Source organism: Zonotrichia albicollis, chromosome 8, assembly GCF_047830755.1.
Source record: "Zonotrichia albicollis isolate bZonAlb1 chromosome 8, bZonAlb1.hap1, whole genome shotgun sequence".
NCBI classification, from domain to species: Eukaryota; Metazoa; Chordata; class Aves; order Passeriformes; family Passerellidae; genus Zonotrichia; species Zonotrichia albicollis.
The window spans coordinates 15,868,983-15,892,941 of NC_133826.1; the positions used below are offsets into that span (position 1 = coordinate 15,868,983).

The 23,959-nt window shown below is 37.6% G+C and overlaps 1 protein-coding gene across 10 annotated transcripts; it reads right to left on the reverse strand.

Annotated features, from left to right (window-relative positions):
* Nucleotides 1-133: 133 nt before the first annotated feature.
* KYAT3 (kynurenine aminotransferase 3) lies at nt 134-22,051 on the reverse strand. Of its 10 annotated transcripts, none has more exons than XM_074546075.1 (15): nt 21,740-21,804; nt 19,355-19,399; nt 17,381-17,472; nt 14,231-14,289; nt 12,892-13,036; nt 11,882-12,031; nt 10,609-10,695; nt 9,167-9,289; nt 8,955-9,075; nt 5,005-5,081; nt 4,118-4,207; nt 3,362-3,548; nt 2,262-2,335; nt 1,742-1,828; nt 134-433 (listed from the first exon to the last, which is right to left on the reverse strand). In XM_074546075.1, exons 3-15 carry the CDS (start codon nt 17,468-17,470, stop codon nt 380-382), a joined length of 1,344 nt encoding a protein of 447 aa, XP_074402176.1. In that variant the 5' UTR covers nt 17,471-17,472; nt 19,355-19,399; nt 21,740-21,804; the 3' UTR covers nt 134-379. The 10 variants fall into 10 exon arrangements, with proteins under 10 accessions (XP_074402176.1, XP_026646322.2, XP_074402178.1 ...); XM_026790521.2 differs by lacking the exon at nt 19,355-19,399 and adding an exon at nt 21,062-21,124 and having other exon boundaries at nt 21,740-21,792; XM_074546077.1 differs by lacking the exon at nt 19,355-19,399 and adding an exon at nt 21,508-21,626 and having other exon boundaries at nt 21,740-21,763.
* Between the last annotated feature and the right edge of the window lie 1,908 nt (nt 22,052-23,959).

The window sequence follows — 23,959 nt, forward strand, 5'->3', positions numbered from 1 at the left end:
CAAAGCCCACCGTGCCGGCCCCGGGCCGTGACTCCGCTTCAGCTGCTCTTGTGCACACTCTGCAGTTTCGGGAATTCCCACAGCAGACAAGCGTGAGCAAAACTGCCGCAAGTTTGCGCAAAGTACATTGGGGTTTCTTTAAGAGAAAGACTGAAAATTTTAATTTTTATTTTTAAAAGACTGAAAATAACCTCTGAGTTGCATTACACACATTTCAGTAAATCTTTAACTCCTCAGCAGGTATCAGGAAAAAAGTTATTTACAATGTCATGTCAATTCTGTACTGTATTAAGTAATTTTTTTTCTTACATTTCCAATTTAAAAAAACCCTACTATTAGATAGTTACACTATATGGAAGAGTTAATAAGATAAATCAGTCTATTTGTTCCAGTTCTTCAGGATCACTTCAGCTGCATCTAGTGTGCTGTCTTTCTGCAAAACAAGAAACAACACTATTACTGCAAGTAGAGTTCCTGAAAAGAGCCAATCATGATTATATCATCTCAAATCAGTAGTTGGTTGTTACAGCTGCATCCTGTAAATTTCTTTTCAGCCAGTTTTTCATTGACAGTTGTTAGGTAGAAATCTGGACAATACAAAGAATTCAGTGCTGATTCTTTGAAAACATTTATTAGATATATTTAAAAGATACCATCTCAGCATTCATTTAATGAAAGCAAAACTTACATAAATTCATGGCATTAATGCAGTGATGTAACTTAGCAGCTCTGGTTTGGAGACAAGCTAGCACACTTTCCTAATCCCTGTGAGTACAGTTGGGATTTTTCAAACTCCCTGCAGCCCGGTTATGCTGTGAACTACTTAAACATAATCCCTCCAAACTGTGTAGCTTGGCTCCAGCCTGGTGAGTCATACAGGCAGTCTAGCTTGAAACCATTAGTGCTGTTTGTCAGCCACAGGTACAACCAGTAACTTCATCTTGCTTGTTTCTGGCTCAGTTTATGCCATAGACTTTACACCTCATCAGAAGAAGTAACACAAGGAGAAACTCCCCTTCATTACTGTTTCAGGCTAAGGCTCTGATCTTTACACAGAACAGCTCAGGATTTGCACATGCTCCATTATGCTGACTCTGTTACACAACAATTGGGAAACATCTCAGGGCTTTGGCCTTATTGAAGTTTACATACCTGTTCCCAAACCTTCCAGCCTTTCAAGAACAAACTTAACAGGGGAAGAATATTTGCAAAGAAGGTGCTCACAAAATGGCAAAAACCCGCCAATTCACAAAAAAAACCATGTTTGCTTCTGTAATTTGGAGCTCACATGAAGTCTGTGTATTTTCAGGCAAGTGAGCTAAATTTGAAGGTGTCCTCTTCACTGTTTTTTGTATTGGACACTGAATGGACATGGGGCACACACTCTGCTATACAGTTATTCTCTGCTCTGGATTATGGGTATCACATTAATTGATAGCTTACCTGTCTCAATAATTTTCACTGTCACCACTGGTCAAGAATGTTTTTTGAAATCAATACAATAAGCTTAAAAGGGCTACCCATCCAGTTATTTTCTGCCAGTTGCCCTTCCTGGCCATGCCACCTACACTGATGGTGTAAAGTCCTTCAGCAAAAAGACAATTGAAGATACTTTGTGCTGAATTGTACATCAAATTAACTTTATGTTCCTAAAAACTTTCAATACAAGAGATCCTGGGAAAAATGTAGGTCAGTCTCTTGCAGATTCCTGTACTGCATTGATTTCAGGACACAAGCTTACCTTAATGAAGCAAAACCGTATGTATTTTTCAAACTGTTTCTTTGTCTCAAGAGCACAGAATGCTGAAAGAGGAATTGCTGACAGCTTCTGAAACACAAAACAGAAATAGCATTTGCTTATTTAAATGTGTATAAGAAATCTGGTTTAAGCATGATGATTTTACTATTCTGTTTCTAGAACTCTCCCTCCCAACACATGAGGGAAAGACAAGGTTCAGTTTTGTATGCACTAGCTAGGCTTGTACTAAATTCACATTACTTTTTTTAGGCAAAATATTTCACAGGTACTTTTGTACAACTAACACTTGGGCTTCCTGAAAGAAAAGTGCTGGGATGTAGCAAAAACCTACAGTGTACATTTTCAACATACTTACAATATTTTAGTCACACCATTATCAATAACACCAAATAATATTTTGAATGGAACATCTCTACTACATTATTTAATAACTACAGTTGCACTGCTCTTGCTTTCAATAGAAAAGCATTCGTAAAACTAGAGTATGACTAAGACATCTTACCTTAGATGCTATCATCCATTTGACAAATTTATAATCATAAGGTTGTTTCTCATCTACATCAGAGAGATCCACATCTAAGTGTAAAACAAATATGTTGTAAGATTTCCTAGACTCCAATTGGAAGGCATTCATTAACAGCATTTTATTACAGTTAATACTTGAGAATGAAATTATATGTGTTTTTTAATTTATAATTTTTAAATTATACTCTAAGGAGTAAAATAGGCCAACAGATTGAACCTTTTCCTTCTGATCTGAGCACTTGTTTTCCATCCAAAGCAAATTCAGACATGTAGCTTGGAGGAAAGCCATGTAATACTCCAAAAGTCCTAAAGTCTGGACTATTGGGGATCAGGGCTATGGAGGATACTGAAGAGTGCATTTATTGCATGGACAGCAATAATCCCTGAAAACGCAGTTTTCTCATCTGTGAAAGTGAGCTACCTAAAACTTCCTGACACAGGATTAAACTGTGATATCTTTCTGTGTTTAAACATTTCTGTCTAAATGACAAATGCCATTTAGACTAGTTAGTGAAAAAATGTGGAACTAAAAAGACCTTCCCCTGTGTGAATTCTTTCTCTGAAGCTACCATAGCCTGAATTTTAAAAAGGTTTGTAAATTTTGGTAGCATTCAGTGTTTAGAGATCAGAATGCTTCAAACAGCCTTTAGGGCGTGACTTCAGATTAGGAGAAAAAGAAACAAAACAAAACAAAACAAAAAACCAAACAAACAAACAAACAAAAAAAAAAAACAGAAAAAAGAAAATGCAAATGGTATGAACTCAGTATATTATCCAGGTGCTTGGCTCTCATTCTCATAATCACAGATGTTTTGAAAATAGGAAAGTTTATCTACCTCCTTTATCCCCTCTAAAATCATGTCATGCCTTTGCAAAGCATGGACAAGTTAGGATCACAAATGCTTTGCTGAAGCTCATAAAATCTACCTTACCAGCTAAGGTGAAACTGAAAATTTCAATCCCAGTTAGTACTCCTGACAATGTTATGCACACATATGGGTGCATATGAGATGAGAATATAGTTTAAAATGAAAGCTGAATACTTTCCACACACTCTTTAATAAACTTTATACTGACTTAACATGGAAACATCAACGATCATGAAGTATCCTCCATCTGGAACGATAGGCTTCAGTCCAGCCCCTTTCAGTAGCTGAGCCATCCGATCACGTTTGCTCTCCAGCTCTCGAGACAGGGAGTAAAAATAGCAGTCAGGGTGATCCATGCGCTTATAGTCCGTCCAAAATGCCTGTGCCAAAGCCTCCTGGAAACACAGGGCAAGAGCACTCATTAACACTCAGTACCCTCACAGACACTCCCACTTCCTGCTGAAATCGTGGAATTTTGTTCAATCCTGGCCCATATTAAGCAAATCACCACACAAATTACACAAGATACATCTGTAATCTGTTAATTACTTTGTGCGGTGGCATTGCTCAAAACACCCAATCTTTTGCTAGGCACTAATCATACACTGAAGTCAGAGTCCTGACACAAAAGTTTACAATCTGAATTGAAGCTAAATTTAATTGTTTCATAATAATGGACCATAGAATACTGGACACTATTAGACAGAACTTTCATTTACATTTGCTAGGAAACCATTAAGATTTCATGTTTTATGCAACACGTAGTTTGTAGGTACAAGATGACAGAATCCACAAGATTTTTTTTTAAATGTCTGGTGAGCTGATCAAATTTGTTTCCTCCTCTTACCCCCTAGAATATGTATCTTGACAACTAAAAGTTCATTGTTGTGATTACTGTTTTATTACATGAGGCCAACAGCTTTCTTACACCAGAAAACAATCTCCTTTGCCCATCTGTACCTACCTGCAATGGAGTTGGGCAAGTGTAGAGTGTATTTTGGTGAACAACTTGCAAATGCTTAATCAGGTGCTCAGGACCAATGGACCAACCAAGCTAAGGGAGGAAAGGGTGCATATATTACACTTACAGGCAGTGGTGTTACTAAGAGATAACAAATACTAAAAATTAGCCAATGTCTTGAGTTTTTTCTATTTTAAGCATTTGTTTTGATTAATTATTAAGAAAAAGCTGGTTTACACAAAGCTTGGTGTATGACGCCTTTAAAAAATGGTAGATTTGAGACAACAATTCTATTTTCCCTTATCCCTATCTCTCATAGAATACTGAGTAAACTTTTAACTCTTCATAAAACAAGAGTTAGAAATCCAACTGAACATTTATTAGAATTGTTATTTCTAATTGGTTTAGAGCCTATCCATCTCTTAAGCTCCTATGTCAAAGCCAGTTTGAATATAAATCAAAAACTACTGCATCATATATGCTGTGGTTCACTTTGAACACATGCTGATGAACACATGGTGATGAAAAATTTAGTTGCTAAAAATATTTTTTTCACTTTCTGATACATATTTAAAGTAAGGGAAAACTGGGAAGTTAAAATATTACAATATCCATGTTTTCTCCAAGAATCTTTACTGATTTTGAACAAAACATACTGTGGTGTTTTTTAGTAATTTATGCTCACAAGAGCTTATCAGTTAAGAGACAAGAAGATAATTAAGACATGGGTGTTAAAAATAGGTAATTGCTCCAACTGAATGCTATTGTCACATTTGGAGACATGAAGATTTGCCAGAAATTTTCAGAACACAGGTCATAAAAACAGAGGTGTTTTTAGAGTAATAAATGCATTCTATGTAATTTAACTAATTCATATTGATTCTTCTTACCTTCCAGCCAGTTACACTGTATGTTTTTCCAGCACTTCCTATAGTTACTGTTCTTTCCCACATACCTGGCAATGTAGCTGTACATAAAATAAAATTAATTTGGTACAGGTGCACTCACATATTCCATGTAATTTGAGAACTGCAGTGCCCCTAGCTAAGAGCTGTATGTTCATTGCAGCATCTTAAGCAAACAACAAGAATATTCTGAAATTATAGGAATTGTAACAAATAAAAAAGGATATATGGGCCAGTGCTTTTTAGCATGAAAAGAAGGTAAGGATTAATGAAAAGAGAAAGAAGAGACAGAAAATTAGAGGTACAGTTTGAAAACTACATGTTAATTATCCTCAGCAAAAATGCACAATTATCCGTAAGAAAATTATTATCTAAGGCCATCCATTCACCCCAGGACAGGTTATTTCTGATGCCTGGTAATAGTACTATACACAACTCAGGCACTGCAACCCTCTTTACTAGAATTGTCCAGTTCAGTGTCACTGGCTGTCTCAGACATCAGAAAAAGAAACTAATTACTAAGACTTCTAACCCAGAACCTAACAACAGAACACCAGAAAACTAGCAGAGTGAGTAAATAAATTATGCTGTATTGTACAATTTGAACAGGCCTGAGACTGACTGACGATAGCAGTTAGCTAAAATGTCTGGAAGGATTAAGAGACTCACAGAGGCCTGTCTCTGTCTTTGCAGTTGTATCTGATAGGAGACCAAAATCCTTTGTTCCCTTTCCAAGGAGATAAGAGAGCAAAGGTCTCTTCCTGTAGTTTGCAATTTTTTTTCTCTATACAGCTTCTGCAAAGCTCTGCTTGGACTCTAACTTAATTAATTTCAAGACAAACAGACAAATCCAGACACACCTAAGTCTGAGACACAAAGCCAGTCAAGGCTGCAATTACAGTAGTCACCAACATCTGACTTCACCTCATTTGCATACTAGAAGCCCTACCAGTGAATCTGTCAGTTGTTAAATCCCCTCTCTAGCAAGACCAATGAACAAAGACTTTCCAAATTAAACTCCTGAATTTCACGAGGAAGGTTTTGTGGCAGTTACCAGCATTAGACATGGCATAAGTCTTTCAGCTATTTGAAAACATGTATTGCAATTTTTGGAGCAAACTTACCAAGAAGAGAAACCAAACAGCATGAAAGAAACTGATTTTTCTATTAGCCTAGCCATACTCAACTACTCTGTGACCTTGAAAAGAAAAAGTTTGAACAGATGTATCTTCTACCAAGCTAGGCCAACAGTAGAGATCATTTCCTAGAGACACCCAAACAGACTGCATCAAGAATTGCCTTTCAAAGCTAATGGCCTCTAGCAAGCCTGTTTTGCCACATAGTCACAGGAATTCAGCCTTGGAGATAGAATGTGACAGCTTTTCAAACAATAGCAGCAGTACAAGGGCACAGAGAAAGAAGCAGCTCCATTGCTTTCCCAAACAAGTTTTTAATAGAGAGGGAAATTTCCCCGTGGCAACCATATATGACATCACATGACACCATAACCAAGTCTGACTACAATTTAAAAACTAATGAAGTGCAACTAACATATAATAAGCCTGTTACCTGGGATAGTACTCAGCTTGTTGAGTGGCTTGCTCAGAATCCTCAGCTATGAGGTGTGATCTCTAAATCTGTCAGTGCAACCCTAATCATTATGCAGAGGAAGTCCACGTTTTCACAGAAGTCAGATGATGGGAAACATGATGAAGTGTTGTAGGCTACAGAAAACTGCTTCAGTGACAGTACAAAGACTGTACTAATTTTATGAGCTGTGGCTAGCAACTCCTGCTAAATTGTATGAAGGAACAACTATCAGATCCTGTAAATTGATGCAATATCCATTTTGTATCTCCCACAAAAAAAAAGTGTCACTGCATCGGATAGAATATATAGAAGTTATTATGGAAGCACAAGAGTTTATAAATAGAGAAATAACACACTCATTTTTATTGTATTGTTTTTGTAGACTTAAAATTAATAAGGAATAGGAGAAACTTAAGTAAAAAAAGAGCAGAGTCTGTTTCTTTTACTGAAATAATGTTATTGTTTACAGTGTTACCCTGAAAGTTCTAGAGTACTTTTAACACTAAAGTTAATGATCTCATGGGATGTGTTAGAGAATCCATACCTAAACCTAGCTGACTATCTTTCTGGGCTTTAATTTGCATTTTCTTTATACAGTACTTTTACATTTTATGCTAAATTACAGAATGTCTGTGGTTTGTTGCAATGTTTTGGTTTGAAGCATTAAGGTGCTGATGACAATGGAGATATTTCATCTTAAGAATTCACCACCTGTCCATAAGATGAAGTGTAGCTGACAATGTGATTGGACCTGCTGTTGTTGAAAAGGAAAAGGGATTACCTTACACCACACAGAGATTTTGATTCTGAAGACAGCCTTGCATGAAATGCTAAGGCCATGAAACACCTGCTAAGCCCACACAGAAATCTTTAATCTAACTGACTTCACTTTGCAGCTGGGACACATGATCAGTTACTGTTAGGTAACCTGTTAAGGTGCAGTGATTCAGATTACTATCACATTAATGTACCCAAAGTGTTCTCCTTCTTCCTTGTCTTTGAGACTATCACTATCAAGGTAACCACTACAGCCAGGAATTAGGTCACCCTCAAAACAGACTCACAGCCTATGCATGGCCAATATAATCAATGTACTGCAGCTGGATGATCAGCAACTGTGCAGCTCAGCTAACAAGTACTGCAAGGTCATTTAGATATCATTTTCTTTCTATTACTCATAAGATTCAATTTTCACAATGATGTAGCCCCCACCAATGGATTTTGTTGTCACTCTACAAATATGGAGTTGAAGCCTAGAAGCAAAGTTATTCAGCATTCAACCAGTGGCAGAGCTAGGGAAAAAGGTAAGTCTTTTCAGGTCTAATTTATACTTAAGTGTCTTGATTTCATTGTTTAATCTAACTGTATGCCTCTATTGCACATGACTGAAATGTGCCTTCCATGCAATAAGTACATCAGAACAGGTGGCTCATGCAAGATGCTACCATCAGAAACAAAGTATCTGTACATATGAGAAGGAAGTTTTGGACTTTTCAAATACATCAGCAGAGCCAACCCAAGGCCACCAGATTAGAAATTTTCACAGAAATACATAGCTGTAGCATTATAGAACTGGAAAAGGAGTTCAGTAACCTTAGGTTAAATTGTTCTAAGGCAATGGGAATGATTCTACTAACTTCAGTGAAACTTGGATCAAGTAAAACAAGAGGATCAAGAACCTGGCATCACTATTTGTTTTTCTGGTTTGTTCTTGCAATGTTGCTTTACCCCTGTAACACTACCTGCAGATTTAACAGGCTGTCATACTGCACTTGCAGGACTTACTTCAATGAATTCAATGTCTAATATTTAATCCTGTCTCCATCCTTGGGAGGGACAGTGCTCATGCACTATCTCCACAATGACTGTTATACTGTTTTCTGGTTTTTTATAATTAGTGGAGCAAAAATAATTGCGTTCCTCATTGTCCATTTCCCTCATTATTATCTCTACAAAGCTTTGAGAAGAAAGTTCTAATTCCTGTTCCTTCTATATCTACTTCAGCAAAGCACTGTCTAATATACATAGAATAACAGCAACTATACTAGTCATGGCCAACAGAGTAACTGAATAAGGATGGTAAATTCATATGATCAGCAAGCATCAGTCCCACTGGTTTCTATGGATATCTGCTCCAAAGTCACTTAAGAGCCTTGGAAATTCTATTTAGAAATTATTCTTTAACATAATTTTTAGAAAAGAGAGAGGATTCCCTCCTAAGACCCTAAACACTGAAAAATTTCAAAGCTTGAAATATGAGCTTCTTCCAGCAAGCATTATCCTTGGGAGACAAGTTCACACCATCATTCCATTACTACTTCTAAGATGCCACAAAAAATCAGTACCTATTTTAATGTGTTTATTCCCTTTATACACCAGCCATTCATACACCTCATCACTGATGCACAGGGTGTCATGTTTAATACAGAGATCAGCTATTACTTGGAGCTCTTCCAGGGTAAAAACCTGGGATACAGGAAAAGTAAAGGAAAATACATTAATCACAGTATTTAAGGCATTCTTTGAAATTAAAGTGGTGTTAAAGCAGGACTCTTACCTTGCCTATCGGGTTGTGTGGAGTATTTAGAATAATTGCTTTTGTTTTGGAATTAAATTTATTGGCAAGTTCAGCAGGATCTAAGACCCAATCAGCACTAGATGCAGTGTTTCCATCCTTTTTCTAAAAAAAAAACAACCCACAATAAATTTATATGTGACTTTAATACATGTTGCAGCCTAAAGTTGCTCAACTTTTCATGCTCAAATACTTTCATAACCATATGTGACAACCTATCCAATCTGTCTTGCTCACCTAAGAGAGGTTGTTCTAGGAACAGGTAAACTATAGTGACAATGGCTGTCCTCCTCTGGCCACTGTCTGTCCTAAAGCCCCTGCAGGAATTGGTTTCCAGGATCTTGTTGCACACATGCTGATTATTATAGTGTGTAATGCAGTCACATGACAGGAGAGTTTACAGACTTGCCACACAGTAGAGCAAGTGTGTGCTTGCTTGACTGGAAAGACTGATCACCACTGGGGATTCAAGGTCTTTTCCTTCTCCTTAAACTAATGAAAATGGCCAAAGAGCTAAAAATCTGCAGTACTGAGTCTCTGGAGTTTATATAGTACACAATACAAGTACCCCTGAGGTATTACAAATGGTTAAGGAGTTTGGGCCAGTAGGTACAGAGAACAGCAGAGCATGGCCACACCACCCTTGTGACACCTGCAATGACTGGGAGAGGGCCAGACCGAAAACAAGAGTGTGAAACAGAAAATGCTTGGAGGTGCCCTGTCATTCAAAACATCCCTAGAAGATGGACTTCCACCTACTCCCACTGCAGTCCTGGAGGTTTTGTCATTCTGTGTTGTTCTGATTTCATGGTGTTCCTGCAACAGTGCTGCCCAAAGAACCCCTCAGCAAGGCTGCCAGTTGCACAAGGCACAGCTGGCATACAGAACAATCCTTGCAAGCTGTGGGCATAATGCCAGCAGTACCAATTTGACAATTAACCTATAGCCTATTTAACAATAAAGGAAACAGTAATTCTGTATGTATATCAAATACATCTACTACACGATCAGTCCTTATTTAGCAAGCATACTTTGGAAAATAAACTGTATTCTGTCATTGTAGGAATTGCCGTAGGGATCAGGAACCAAACATTTGAAAACCAACTGACAGAGAAATTGCACTGATACGTGGATCCCCCTTCCATAATTTGCACTGAAAACTGAAGAAAGCAGTTTTAATCAGCTTTCAGAATGCACAAATTAAAGCAAATAAGAAACATTGTCACACCTTCTCCAACACTAATAAAATATTCTCTTTTGGATTATCATTGTCTCAGACTTACACTCTAGCAATCTATCTCATTTTTATGTAATTTGACATTATGAAAAACTATACAGAAAAGCATCATACAGGTGTTCAGCAAACTGCATGGAACATGGATGAGAAACTTTATATAATTAGTAATTTTTAAAAAGTTACTCACACATCTTAGTGGGATAAAAACAGGCTTTGCACCCGCCATCTTTACCATTGGTTCATAACAGTCATAAAATGGCTCTATAATTATTACCTGAAATTACAATGATCAGTATCAGAAACAAAGAGTTTACTGTGCATGATACATCCTATTTCTACATTTACCTTGGTGCCATAAGGTTGATAATGTTTCTGGCACTCCAGGTTTAATGTTATAACACTGCAGAATATTCCTCCTTTTAGAGAACAATACAACAATCCCCTCAGACTAAGTATGATATGCACCACTCATTTTTGACAACACACAGAGGCTGTTTCTCTAGTTACACATTACAGCTATTGAGCTCTAATGAGTGTTTGAGATCTACACACAGATTTGAAGGTACAAAGCAAAGATGGGAAATAGCAATGGTAAATTACTGAACCACAGAAGAGCTGCTTTAATTATGCCCATGAAATTCCAGGATTTCCAAGTATATAGAAATCTCAAAAGTACAATTAAGTCTTCAAATTTTATCAATAATTCTCAGGTAAAGAAAGAGGGAAAACTCAAGAAAAACTGCATGGAGGCTAGACAATAGGAAAACAAAACAATCAAAAAAAAACACCAAAAGCAAAGGCTTATAGAACTATTCCAAACAAAAGAGAAGTGACTATCAGAGCAACAGAAAAGCAAGATGAGAATACAATATACAAATGAAATGAATGAAACACTGAAAGCAAAATATACAACAACACAAAAAGGTTTTATCTACTATGGATACAAATATTCCTGAAAAATGACTTTTTATTTCATTGTCCAAAAGGCAGATATCAGTAATAGTGAAGAGCTGAGCCATCACAGCTAGTACGGTAACTAACTAAGCTTTTCTGTGCCCTACGCTCCCACCATGCAGTGGCCCAAAACAGAACCTGACACATAATGGTTACCCAAACACCAACAATTCTTTGTGCCCTCTATTGCAGACAACATCCCACATGTTTTCTCAAATAAGAAATCAGTCTGTATTGTGTCACAGTAACAATGATAAACTGCCACAGATACCCTAAGTGTGAAAAAAGGTGTTTGTAAAGTGATGAGTGATAGGAAGACATCCAAAGGATGGTCTCCTAATCACAGCTTCTGAAACCATAAGTCAGATGTACAACTGTAAAAAATCAAACCAATAGGGACAGAAAGAAGCCCCAACATTAACTTATATTTAGAAGCAGACAAATAAGAAAAAGAGAAAGATTCTCAGGTCTGTGAGTATATGTGAATATTTCCAGTAAAAACTTACTTCATCTCCCTCTTCAATTAGTGCCTGTATTGTACTAAAGAGAGATCCATAAGCTCCCACAGTCACCAGGATATCTGTGAGAGGATCAATCTTTCTTCCACAAACTTTCTCATAGACTTGAGACAAAGCTTTCACCAGTGATGGATGTCCCTGTTCAAAACAAAAAGAAAGTACGCTGATTCGAGCGTGCCTGACAATGTATAAAGCCTGAGTTTGGGCTCTTTTCTATGTGTATCAAACTATTACATTTTGAAATAGAAAAATACAACATTAGCCCTCAGTGTTAATGGCTGCTATGAGGTAACAGGGTTTAAAGTTTTTGCACACTAGGAAAGAAAAGCTTGTTTTCAATTTATTTGTATCTACTTGGGATTTTTTTTTTTCTATCTGGTGCTTTTTAATTTCTTTGATATTATCACATCTCAGAGTAGGTCCAGATAGCCTACAGCCCAGCTAGGACAAGAGACAGAAGGAGAGAAGGGAATACTCTGACACCAATTCATCCTCACCTCCTTTCGAGTCTCTTTCATCTCCTGTTTCCTCTCTTATCTTTCAACTAAAAGTATTTGGTGCAAATCTTTTTATTGTATTTATATATTGCTGATAAATAGCACTTGTGATCAAAATATTGATTCATAGAGAGACATCCCAAATCTCAGAGTACCATTCACCATTTGTGTCCCCTCCAGGGACATGGCAGCAATACAAGTATTTCTTTCTCATTCTCCCATTGTACTCCCATTGCACAGAGGTAAATAACCTACACTCTTTAAAGTGAATCAGCTCCTCAGAGACCTCCCAGACCTGCTCTACCATTCTGCTCTTGCTGAAGGGTTCTGTCTTGAAGAAGCCTACACAGAGAAAGTTCATTAGTAACAGACAAAGCTACTAGATGAACTTAATTTGGGACATAAGACTATGATCTGTAGATAAAACTAATTTAAAGTCAACTTTTTTCCCTGTGGCACATTTTCCACTGAACTCGGGTCCTGGAGTTCCACAATACTTACAAAGCCTCGGGTGTACTGGTTCAGTCTGTCAACTGCTGCTGCCTTTGCCAGCTCCTCTTTAACATAGCTGGGAGGGGATATATCAGGAAGGCCTTGGCCGAGATTAACAATTGAGGGATCTGCTGCCACTTTTGTAAATTCAACCCTGGAGGGAAAAACATCTTAAAGTTAACATACCAGATAAAATTATCTTTTTATTCATTAGCACTAGAAGGCAAAACAAAAATATTTCAGTTTGCCAAATTCTCAGCAATGGGAACAGGTTTAAGTAGAATGGAGAGCTGAGGGCTGAAACAATGTGATCAAAGAGTCAGAGGGCACTCAAGGAAAGATTGATGTTCTGCATCTATAGCATAACATTTCTGGTAGAAGTGTGCTCAGATGTGCAGATACACAAATGCACAGTTACTTTGGATATATGCAGAAATTGTCCTAAAGATTAAAATCAATCAATTGAAGGTGTCATTTAAACTACCCAGTCACCTCAGAGTGCTGTAATTTTTAAAGTAATTTTAGGCAACAGACTGTTTCAGGTTGCCTATCAACTATTTCTAATAACCTGAGGATCCTTGAACAATTTTTCCTTCCTCCCTTCACAGATCAGCTTCACATTTTACTCTTTCCTCCCTACTGAAATTTTAAAAAAATTAAAAAAAAACAAAACAAAACAACCCTCTCCCCATCATTACCCTCCCACATAGCATCACAGTCCTGTGAAAAATGAATACAAATTGCTAAAAATTAGCTTGAGGCTGAATAATCAAAACACCTTGTGTATATGTACACACAAGTAATGCAACACATACATACAACTAAGGTAAGCCCAAAATAGTCTTTTCACCAACTAAGAAAATTCCATATTTATCAGTGAGGGCAATATTGCTTTAAGACCAATTTAATACCTAGAAAAAGATGTATTAAAAATAATGAGCCAATTTATAAAACAAGTATAATGGCTTATTATAAAAAAAGTATAATGGCTTTAATAAAAATCTGACTTGTTTGGTAAACACAAATCAGGTGTAATTGAAACACATTATTCAACAGAATCAACATTTAAATTTGAAAATCAGCTATACTACCATGCCCATGAGTTATTTGTCTTACATGGTTTTATAGATGAAGAGAAGCCCAAGCCTAATATTTAAAGCTCAAAAATAAAAATTAATCACACCTTTAATTGAATTTAATTCACTGCTTCTAAACAGGTGCCAAATACATTCCAGCAGGGATAGCAACTGCCATATATCTTATTATTAGCAATAATTCTCCTTCTGGAAAGAAAATACATCAGCCAAGGACATTTTCTGACACTTGCAGATATTTTCCTCTTACTTACCACACATTGCTATCAAGGCCTTCAATCCGTCTTGTATTTTTGTGTCTGAAGGGCATTGTCTGCAAGATCAAAACATACAGACAGAAGGGTTTTGTTAAGGAAGACAAAGTATGATATTGTTGGATTCAGCATGAAAACCCTCCCTCATGCTTTCTCAAATACACCATTGCCAGCTGAATTCGGTGGCTACACAGAATTACAGACATGTTCTTTCATTAAAGCTTGCATAATAGCTTGAATTCAGACTAACAAAAAATCTCCTAAATTCTCATTCATCTTTATTTAAATCCAGTAAACTTTCATCAGCAAGGATGGAGGAGGGGCAAAATTTAGGTCCATAGCTTTAAAAGGTGATCTTAAAAGGAAATAATTAGTGTATATACTTTCTTTTTCGTTTCTATGATATGGTAACAGCTTAAAGATTATGCTATTTCTAGTCCAATTCCTGCTCAATCCAGTTTGGAAAGTATGCATTTGCAATGTAATTTTATTTGTAAAATTGATGGGTAAGAAAAAAAATAGCAAAGACATTTCCATTTTTGTTCAGATTTTTAAAGCTTTAAAGTACTTACCTTAGAGCACAGCAAAACCCCATCAGAATATTTTTTTTTTATGTCTTCAGACCTTAAATTAAGGTATTGGAAAACTTCCATAGAATAGGTTTGTAATAACTACTCTATATGGAGGCAGAGAAAAACCTACTGATAGTTGTAGTATTTTTAAGCTAAAACTGGAAAGAAAATTAGGAAAAATAAACCCAAATTTATTTCTATAAGATGCAAGTTCATATCTACCTTTGCAAACTAGCTTGATACCAGAGAAAAAATTACCTAGTTCCTCAATACTCCAGACACTCCTGTTTCTTTGAGTCAAGCTACAGATTTTTAGCTACTTTTATCACTGCCAGCTATTGTTATTACCAGAAAGATTCAAAAACCATATTCTAGCCAGCATACTCTGAGATGAAAATATCTGCATTACCATTAGACTCAAGTTTCAATGACTGCTAGTTGACACAGGATGCAGCAGGGCAATGCTGGCACTCATCCTGCTTACAGTAATGGTGCCATCTCCTGTGTTCTGATATGAAGAATGGGAAGCTATAAAATTAAACAGAATCTTCTGTGCTCCTTTGTCTTCTCAACAGATCTGATTCTGACCTCATTGTGTGACACAAACTCAAGAGGAATCAAACACAGAACACCTTTTAGTTGTCCTCAGGAAAAAAACCTCTAAGATCAGTAGACAAGTCAAGTCAGATTTCTTAACACAGAACAAGAGGGAGTTAAGGGAGAGTCCTGACTATGTCATTTGTATTGGATTTATTTAAAAACACACATATAGTTTTGAAGAATTATCTGATTTGACAGTGTATGTTTTGGTAAATATGATCAATGTTTGGCTGTACTTTAAAAATACAAACAAGACAGGTTATACTTACACTAAGACACATACACATCTTTTTTACATGGTAGGCTCCTTCTTGTAGAGGAGGGAATAAGACTCACCTCAAATCTTGCTAATTAACAATGACAATTCTGTATGCTGCATAAGTAAATTTTTTCCATGCCCTGCCTCTCTTTAAATTTCAATTTGCTTAAAGGCTTATCAACTGCAGGACTTTTATAATTGACTATAATGTAAATCTTAACTGCATTGAGTAACCTTCCCTAGCTAAAAATGTATTGACCATAAAATAAGCCTTCACCTTACTGTTCCCTACTATACAAGTTAAAATATATTTAACAATTCAAGTCTTTCTATTTCTTTCTTTCTTATATCCTGGAACTAGTTTTAAAAGAGAATAGCAGGACTTGCATTAGTTTTCAGGTTTTCGCAGATTCAGATTACAGTGGTGTTCAGGTCAACCTCACTAGTTTGGGCAAGCCAGCTAATAAAGTGAGATTTTAAGAGGAAACCTTCATTGGCATTCTTTTTCCAGAAGGCCATGACAAATCTTAAGAATCTTTTTTTTCAGCCATCACCTGATAATCTCCAATCCACTTCTAGGTGCAGGGCTAGGGTTTCCAGGAGTCAAAAATGGGTGTTAAGCAGGAGACCCATGTCTTCATCAAGCTCTAACTGACCTCCTATTTTCTCTAACACCCTCTAACAAGGGAAGCACCTGATAGAAAGCCAGGTGCTGCTTGTATTTATCTTAATTCAGAGAAACTTGTCATGAAATTGAACGTCAGTAAGTTTAATGATGTTGGAAACAGACACTCTGACATGGTACATAAATAATTGTAGAATATGCTCTAAAGAGCTACAACTTAAGCCAACATCTTAAGAAAATTAAAAATTAAAAAAAAACCCAACCAGTATTAAATTTGAGGACATTTAATGAATATCCAGCTCAATTAAACAGAATATAAATACATATAGCATATGAAAAACTGACTCAGGCAAAAGTTGACCTACAAAGTGGCTTGCACTTCTCATATGGGCAAAATATATTGCAACTTCTCAGTATAATGACTTAAGCATCTGTTTTGAAGGATCTGTCATGTGCCTTAGTTGACCCAATGTGTCGACTAGATGAACTGGGAACACCATTTACATTCCAGTGTTCTCTATGGAATGCAGAGTGTCACCTCCAGCTGCCTGCCATGTTGCAAAGCTGTTTGCTCTGAACATAACTGGAAGACTTAAAATGAAGTTACACAATCTCATAAGCAGTTAAGCTGAGAAACTGAAAAGGTTCTATATAAAATTAAGTTTAAGGTACTTATAGACCCCTAGTTGTTGCAGCATCAAGAAGCAACATTATTGTCATATCATTAAAGGAAAAGTGAGATAAAAATAAATAAATTGACCTACAAAAAGCCTGTGATAAAGCTGAGATTGAACCTGTCTCTTGTATCTCAGGCTTCTCTCTAAAAGCTAAGGAATCTTTCTGGTGTGATATGTGCTAGATGTGACTTTAAAGTACACAAAGCAATAATCACCAAATTCTGTTACGCTAGTCTGTTAATATTTGACTGATTCAAATACCTTATTTTGTTCTTGGTAGTAAATGTTTTTTATCTATAACAAGAAATAAACCATAGCTAAAGCATATATATTTGCAACATTGCAAAATTAATGCATCTCTAAAACACTGCATGAAATATGAACTCATTTTCTCTATGCAGCTGAAGGAGTACTTACTGCAGAGGTGGAATGCTTGATGGATCTGGAAAGCAAATCTGCTCTTAGCTTAATGCCACGGCAACAGAAGTTTCGTGAAGCAAGAAACATGCCTGCATAATAAATAAGTGACCTGAAAAACCTTACAGATTCTAGGAAAGAGTTCCTACACAACACTAGAGAATTTTAAGATAAGATCCTCTCCTCTTCCCTCCAATGATTTTGTTTCAATTAAGTGCTACTAAATGATTACCTTGTCACAGCTGCAAGCATAGAGGATGAAACTCTGTAATTGACAGGGCTGAAAAATGTTTCTGAATGTCATCTCAAAGGAAGGTTTCCTTTATTTGACAACCTTGATCTTCTTTTTGAATAATAGGTAAGACTAAATGCAATTCAAGCTTCAAAGTCTCTGTTAGAATTCGTGTGAAAATGTGTTTGTGTAATAAAAATTGTATTAAGATTGCTAATATACAATAGAAAAAGAGCCCAATTTTTTAAAAGTTACACATCTTTAAAACTTGTCTCCATTTCCAAGTGTTTCAAATCAGGTATGCTGAAATCAGGATAATTAAGATGACCAGTCACACTGGAGAGGGAGGCCTAGGAACTTTATGTAACTACAATAAGTTTTGTCACAGTGACTTGGCAAACATTAAATATCTCCCAGAGCTGAAAACAACTAGAAAAGACACTTTGTGTAGAGTAAAATCATTCACAGAGTGGAGAAAAAGTGACCTGTTAATTAATAACTATCAAAAAAGAAGTAAGAACTGGTACTTCATGCAACTATTTGCAGAAGATACTTTAAAACATGTATGTTAGATTGCATTGCCACAATGACTGAAATGTGTTAGACACATGAAACCCACAAATCTAATGTCAGAAACACAGTAGCCACAGCAGTATAATTATTAACTTTGCTTTCCATCATTTATGCATTAAAGGGTATGGAACTTCTGTTCCTCCCCTGACTTTGCTACCTGAGAAGGGGAAGAGAACAAAAAAAGAAAAAAACGATGCCATTTGTATCAAGAGGAATGCCATTGCCTCTTGAAACAATATCATGTGAGCCTCATGAACAGAAAGGAAATGGTAAATCAAAAACACAGTAAAAGATGATGTTTTCATTAAGAAGAATGCTTTTAGTCCAACAAGAAAGTGTCCTTTACACTTATTAACTAATAGAAAAGGCCAAAGATGACTCAATGCGTAAGTTTTAAAAGTATGCTGATTTTGCCTTTCTCTTACTCCTGTGCTACAAGCTCAGTCTCACTTCTGAAATTAAGCTCTTTCTCACACACTACTGAGTTGTGGCTAACTAAATTACACCTTCAAAATAGCCCCATAATCCCATTGCATGTAGCAATCTGCAAGTAAACAATTTATGTTCATTTACAAGAAGAAACTCCACTAGTCTGAGAACTAACAAAAGTAAATAGCAAGAAAATTGTTGACATTAGTCAGCAGATACTCTTAAAGACATAGAAGAAATACATGTGCTTTAAAAAGACCAGAAAATCCATTTTAAGTGATTTCTAATAATACCACTTAGCATATTCAGGGTTATCTTTGAGAATAACTATGCAAAATAAAAAATATTATTCAGGTCTTTATTGCTCTCCTTGTCTAAGGTTACAAAAACTACTTGTGTAACCTACTGATGCTATCTTAAAACATAACCATGACATTGGTGCTATTCCCCAGGGTCAGACCAAAGACAGACAACTCTTGCAGCCCACTGTGAACACTTGCAGTAGTTAATGCAGAAAGACAAACGTGCATGCCTTTGCCTGATTCATTTTGTATTGAGAAATAGAAAAATTAAACAAAAAACATGCAAGCCTTACATGCAGAACTAACTTGCAAATAAGAAAAATTACTGACAGCTGTAAATATTTCCAGCATTAGTGCCATGGTGCACCAAAAACCAGAGCCAGTATTTGACACAAGGCAATCACACAAACCCACCACACTGCATGAGCAGCAGCAGACCTGTGTAACTGTGGTGTGGTCAATCTCTGCAAGTGCCTAAAATACCTGAAGAAAAAATTATATCCACCTTTAATACCACAGAAATGTACAAACTGTGAAAACTTTATGAGGAACATAATGGAAAGGACTTGGCTGAACAGCCTCAGTAAGAACAGGCACTGGCATGTAACACTTCTCCCACTGTTTCTATCTTTGTGACACTTTAACACTGAAAACTGAACAGCATTTGTTCAGACTCAAGAGACAAGATTACTGGGCATTAAATGAAAATGCCTCCTATAAAGTACTTTTATGACTTCTTTTATTTCTGAGTACCTCCACTTAGACTTCAAGGATTTAAAGGGAAAGGCCTCCTTAATATAACCAGATACTCTCCCACACAATGATCTGAAAAAAAAAAAAAAAAAAAAAAAAAAAAAAAGCAGGGCCTACTCCTACTCTTTTTTTCCAAACACACACATTCCCCCCAGTATAATTTTATATGACATGTTAAGACATACCATAGGCTCAAGAGAATAATTTCCTGTTACTTTTACGATGAATGCACTCTCAATTATTACCCCATATATGTAAGTATGTGTAAGGCACATCAATGAGATGGTTTTTATTGTCCTAAGCTGAGTTTTTATCATTGGGATACAAAGTTTCTTCCAGAGGAGGGAAGTTACACTCCAGGCAGCTAGAGAAGTACTGCAAACCCCATTTCAACCCTCTTCAAAAGTTGTAAGATTCTTCAAACACAGAAAATGCACTGATCTTTGTGGGGGAATTAAGAGGCAGTATTAATTTCTTTCTTAGTCTTATTAATGTTTCTTTTTCCAGTCTGGGAGTCAGACATCAGCATTTTGGCCAAGAGTCATGTCTGCTAAACCCAGAAATTAAATTAGGAATTCTTTTAATCCAATTTTAATTTTCAGTGCTCCGAAGCATTCATGTAGTCAGTCCTCCTGGAATTCAGGCTTGCATATCCATAGAGAAAACAGGAAAATTAACATGTTAGAGGAAAAGGGATAACAAATTACTACTCCTACAGCTTTCTATATTTTTAGGGGAGTGAGAAGCAAGCAAAGCTACCAGAAAGGTCAGTGCCATAAATGTTTTTTAGTGGGACTGGTAGCAACATTCTGGTTGCTAATTGGGTTGAAACTCAGGTTTGGTACTTAAACTAGACTGGAAGATATAATTGGACTTGGTCATGGGAAATAGATGAATACATCTGTGTACTAACAATCATTTAGTTCATGCTGTGCTTTGTAACTGTTCCAGCATAGATACAATTTCTGAGTGGTAAGCTCTTCTGCTCCCTTCACAGCTGCCCAGCCTCCTGGTCATACAGCACCCTGACACTGGGATGCTGAACCTCTGGGGCATTTTTAAAAAGTTACAATTTTGTAATTGATTCATTTTTCTCCTTTGAAACAAAAGGCCAAATGCTGGTGTTCCTTCATTTTTGAGCTTCAGTTATTCCATCTCTAAAAAAATCCATGTCACAGAGCTTGAACGACACTTGGTCAGACCCCTTAAGCTGCTGCATTTTTTCAGGTAACAAATAGTTTCATTTTACTGTGGAGCCTCAGTGACAAACATTACTATAAACACTGAAAGCCTGTCTGCCACCACAGAAATGTCGTAATGTAAATATAATCCCTGTTATATTTGTCCTGGGCTTAATATTTTTTGGATACACAAATCTGGAAAATGTTATACCTCAGCTAAATGCTGTCAAGACTTTGCAAGACTGTTTCTTCTTATTGTCTAGAGGATGAAAGCCTCGGAGAAAGAAAAGGTGCCATTTTACCAGTGGAGGGCTCTCCAGGACTTTTTTTCCTACCACCTGTATGCAATAGATGGCTTATTGAGCCAAAGGAACTGTTGCCAAATCACTGTAGTCAGGGAAGTTGGGCAAAGACACTAAACTTAAAACCTTCTCTAGGAGAAAGATTTATCATAGCAGTCAAATTTTGTCATTTCTTCTTCCATAATCTACAAGGAATTGAGCAAATTGTGCGCGGGGAAACAAATTTTACAATATGGATTAAGCAGCGGGATGAGATTGTGGGGTTTTTTCTTTTCTTTTCTTTTCTTTTCTTTTCCCGCTCGTAGAGCAGCTCTACCATGCAGCCACTCCACGCTGCGCTTACGCTCCCACTCACGTGTTCGCAGCCGGCAGCACGGGGCTGGGGAGGCCGGAGCCTGCCGGCACCGCCGCCGCCCGCCCTCACTCGCAGGCCCTCGGTCAGAGCCGGGGTTCCCCGGGCCCGGCCCGGCCGCTCTGCGGGAAACAAGCGCGGTCACCCCGAGCTCGGGCTGGAGCCGCCTCCCCCGCAGGCGCTCGGCTCAGAGAGGCCCCGAGGGCAGCGGCACCGCCACACTCGCCACACTCACCACCCCGACACCGCCTCCGCCGCCCGCCGCGATCGCTTCCGATGGGGCGGGGCTGGGGCCGTCCGTCCCGCCGCCCAGAGGGGCGGAGAGCGCCCATCCCTCCCGTTCCTCCAGTCCGAGGGCCGGAGCGCGCCCGTCCCGCCCGTCCCACTGCCCAGAGGGGCGGAGAGCGCCCGTCTCTCCCGTTCTTCCAGTCCGGGACCGGAGAGCGCCCGTCCCGCCCGTCCCGCCGCGCGTGTGGGGAGCTGCTGAGGGAGGGAGGACTGCGCGCAGTGCGGAGAAGCGACGGGGCAGAACCATGGCTTAGAAATGTCTCCCCGGTACATGACTCCCCGTGTGCAGTCATGGAGCTGCACACACCCATGTCCGTAGCGTCTCCCAAACATCATAAAACTTGGCGCTTTCTTTGGAAAACTGGGCTAACTGGTTACCTGTCTTGGGCTTTGGCCTTTCTGGAGGGAATAAAGTGTCAAAATCGTAAGAAATTATCTCATGCCTAAGTTAACCACTTATAAGGAAAATAATGAGATTTTCCAGATTTCTTAAGGTATTCAATAAACTCACAGAATCTACATTTTTAAAGTTTCCCTTCACAATCAGGACAGAGACTTACCCAACTTGTAAATGAAAAAGTTCCCTTTAATCAACCTCTCATTGTCACCAAATCTGGTTACTAAGTTAGAAATATATATTGGCAATGTCTTTACAGCCTACTTTTCCTGCTCTTATAAATGTTTATAAAGCTGGTTATAAAACCCTTAATATCAACACCATTGTACTGATCATTTACATCATTGACATCATTGTTTAAGAGAAATTGTTCAAGCAATTTTTTATGCTAAGTCCCATTGTGATTCAGCAGAGCTGAAAGAACCCACGAATCAGATTTTACAAGGGCCTGGCATGACATAGTGTCAAATACATTTCATGTTCAAAAATGTTCAATAATATAGATAAATATTTTTGAAAGAACTGGACAAGCCAGTGATAAAATACTTTTTATAACAAGTCTTTATTGTTTCCTTTTAATGTGGATACTAGAAAGTTCTCTGATGTGTCAGTAAGTATCACAAAGATAACAAATACAGGCAGAATGCAGATACAAAATGGGATATATACACTATTTGCATATCATTACCATATGTATTGTGTTATGTATATAAGCATTGTGTATATTCATAGAAAATGAAAGAGTAAGAGTTGATTGAAGAGAACCAATTTCATAGAACAAACTAGAACACTCTACTTGGATGTAGAAATACTCTGACAAGGCCAGAACAATACAGCAAAATTAAGAAACAAGTCCCAGAAATTATTTTAGGTCCTAAATAAGACACATAAAAAATTTAACACTTTTGTTTGTTTGTTTGTTTGTAATGCTTCTTGAGAATTCTCTTGGTCTCCAAAGAGGACATCTGCAAGCATGCACTGGAGGGCAGCAGATCCCAACCTCTGCTATGTCATGAGGCACTTCAAAAAGGGAAAAAAGAAACTTTAGCCTACCATTGGCCTTTTAGTTCCACTGATGCACGCATTTTTCAGAGATTTGTGTACAAAGCAGATGTCAAGGGGTAATCCATGAATCCCAGGCTTCTGCATCATCCTGTGTGCTCTAGGCCATGACCCAGCCAGCTGAAGGGATGTTGGTAAGTCTCCTGATTCATCCTCAGATGATGAAGCAAGCACTGTTTGAGTTCTCACCCCCAGTGCTGCTCAGTGTTTACCAGATCAGCAGAGATTCTGCTGGAGTACAGGAGCTTTTGAGTCTTGTCTGCTCCAGCTGGCACTGACATTTCCTCTCTTGCCAAGACTGTGACTCTTGTAGGTGTAACAAATCATTTGAGCATGTGAGTTAATGGCATCCACTGCAGTTTAACTAACGTGGCAAAGACAGCAGTGTCTGTTCATTTAGTTACAATTCTGTAGCCAGTGGTTCAACAGTTTTGGTTTAAATTTCAATGGAAGTGATATGAAAACCATATAGAAGGTCCAACTTCTGCAACAATCAAAGTCTGCTGTAGTTGTGGACAACTATGAAAACTGTTGTTGCTGCTACCCATGTGCAGTAGCAATTTTTCAAATTCTTCCCCCAAAAGGAAAATTTTTAAAATGTAAGGATATTTTGTGCTTTAAGCAAGAAATCCTCACCTTGCATATCAGTCAGATGGTCTTGAAGGAGGCCTCATCAGTGTTAGAGAAACTGAGTAAGCATTCCAGCCT

Bases quoted from the DNA above. Each gene is read 5' to 3' on its own strand.
- KYAT3 (XM_074546073.1), bottom strand. From the start codon at position 22,039: ATGGTTCTGCCCCGTCGCTTCTCCGCACTGCGCGCAGTCCTCCCTCCC. The intron at 3,549-4,117 runs GTAGGTACAGAT...CTGTGTTTCCAG, and splicing joins CTTGCCCAACTCCATTGCAG to GAGGCTTTGGCACAGGCATT. The intron at 434-1,741 runs GTAAGCTTGTGT...CTTGTTTTGCAG, and splicing joins TACGGTTTTGCTTCATTAAG to AAAGACAGCACACTAGATGC.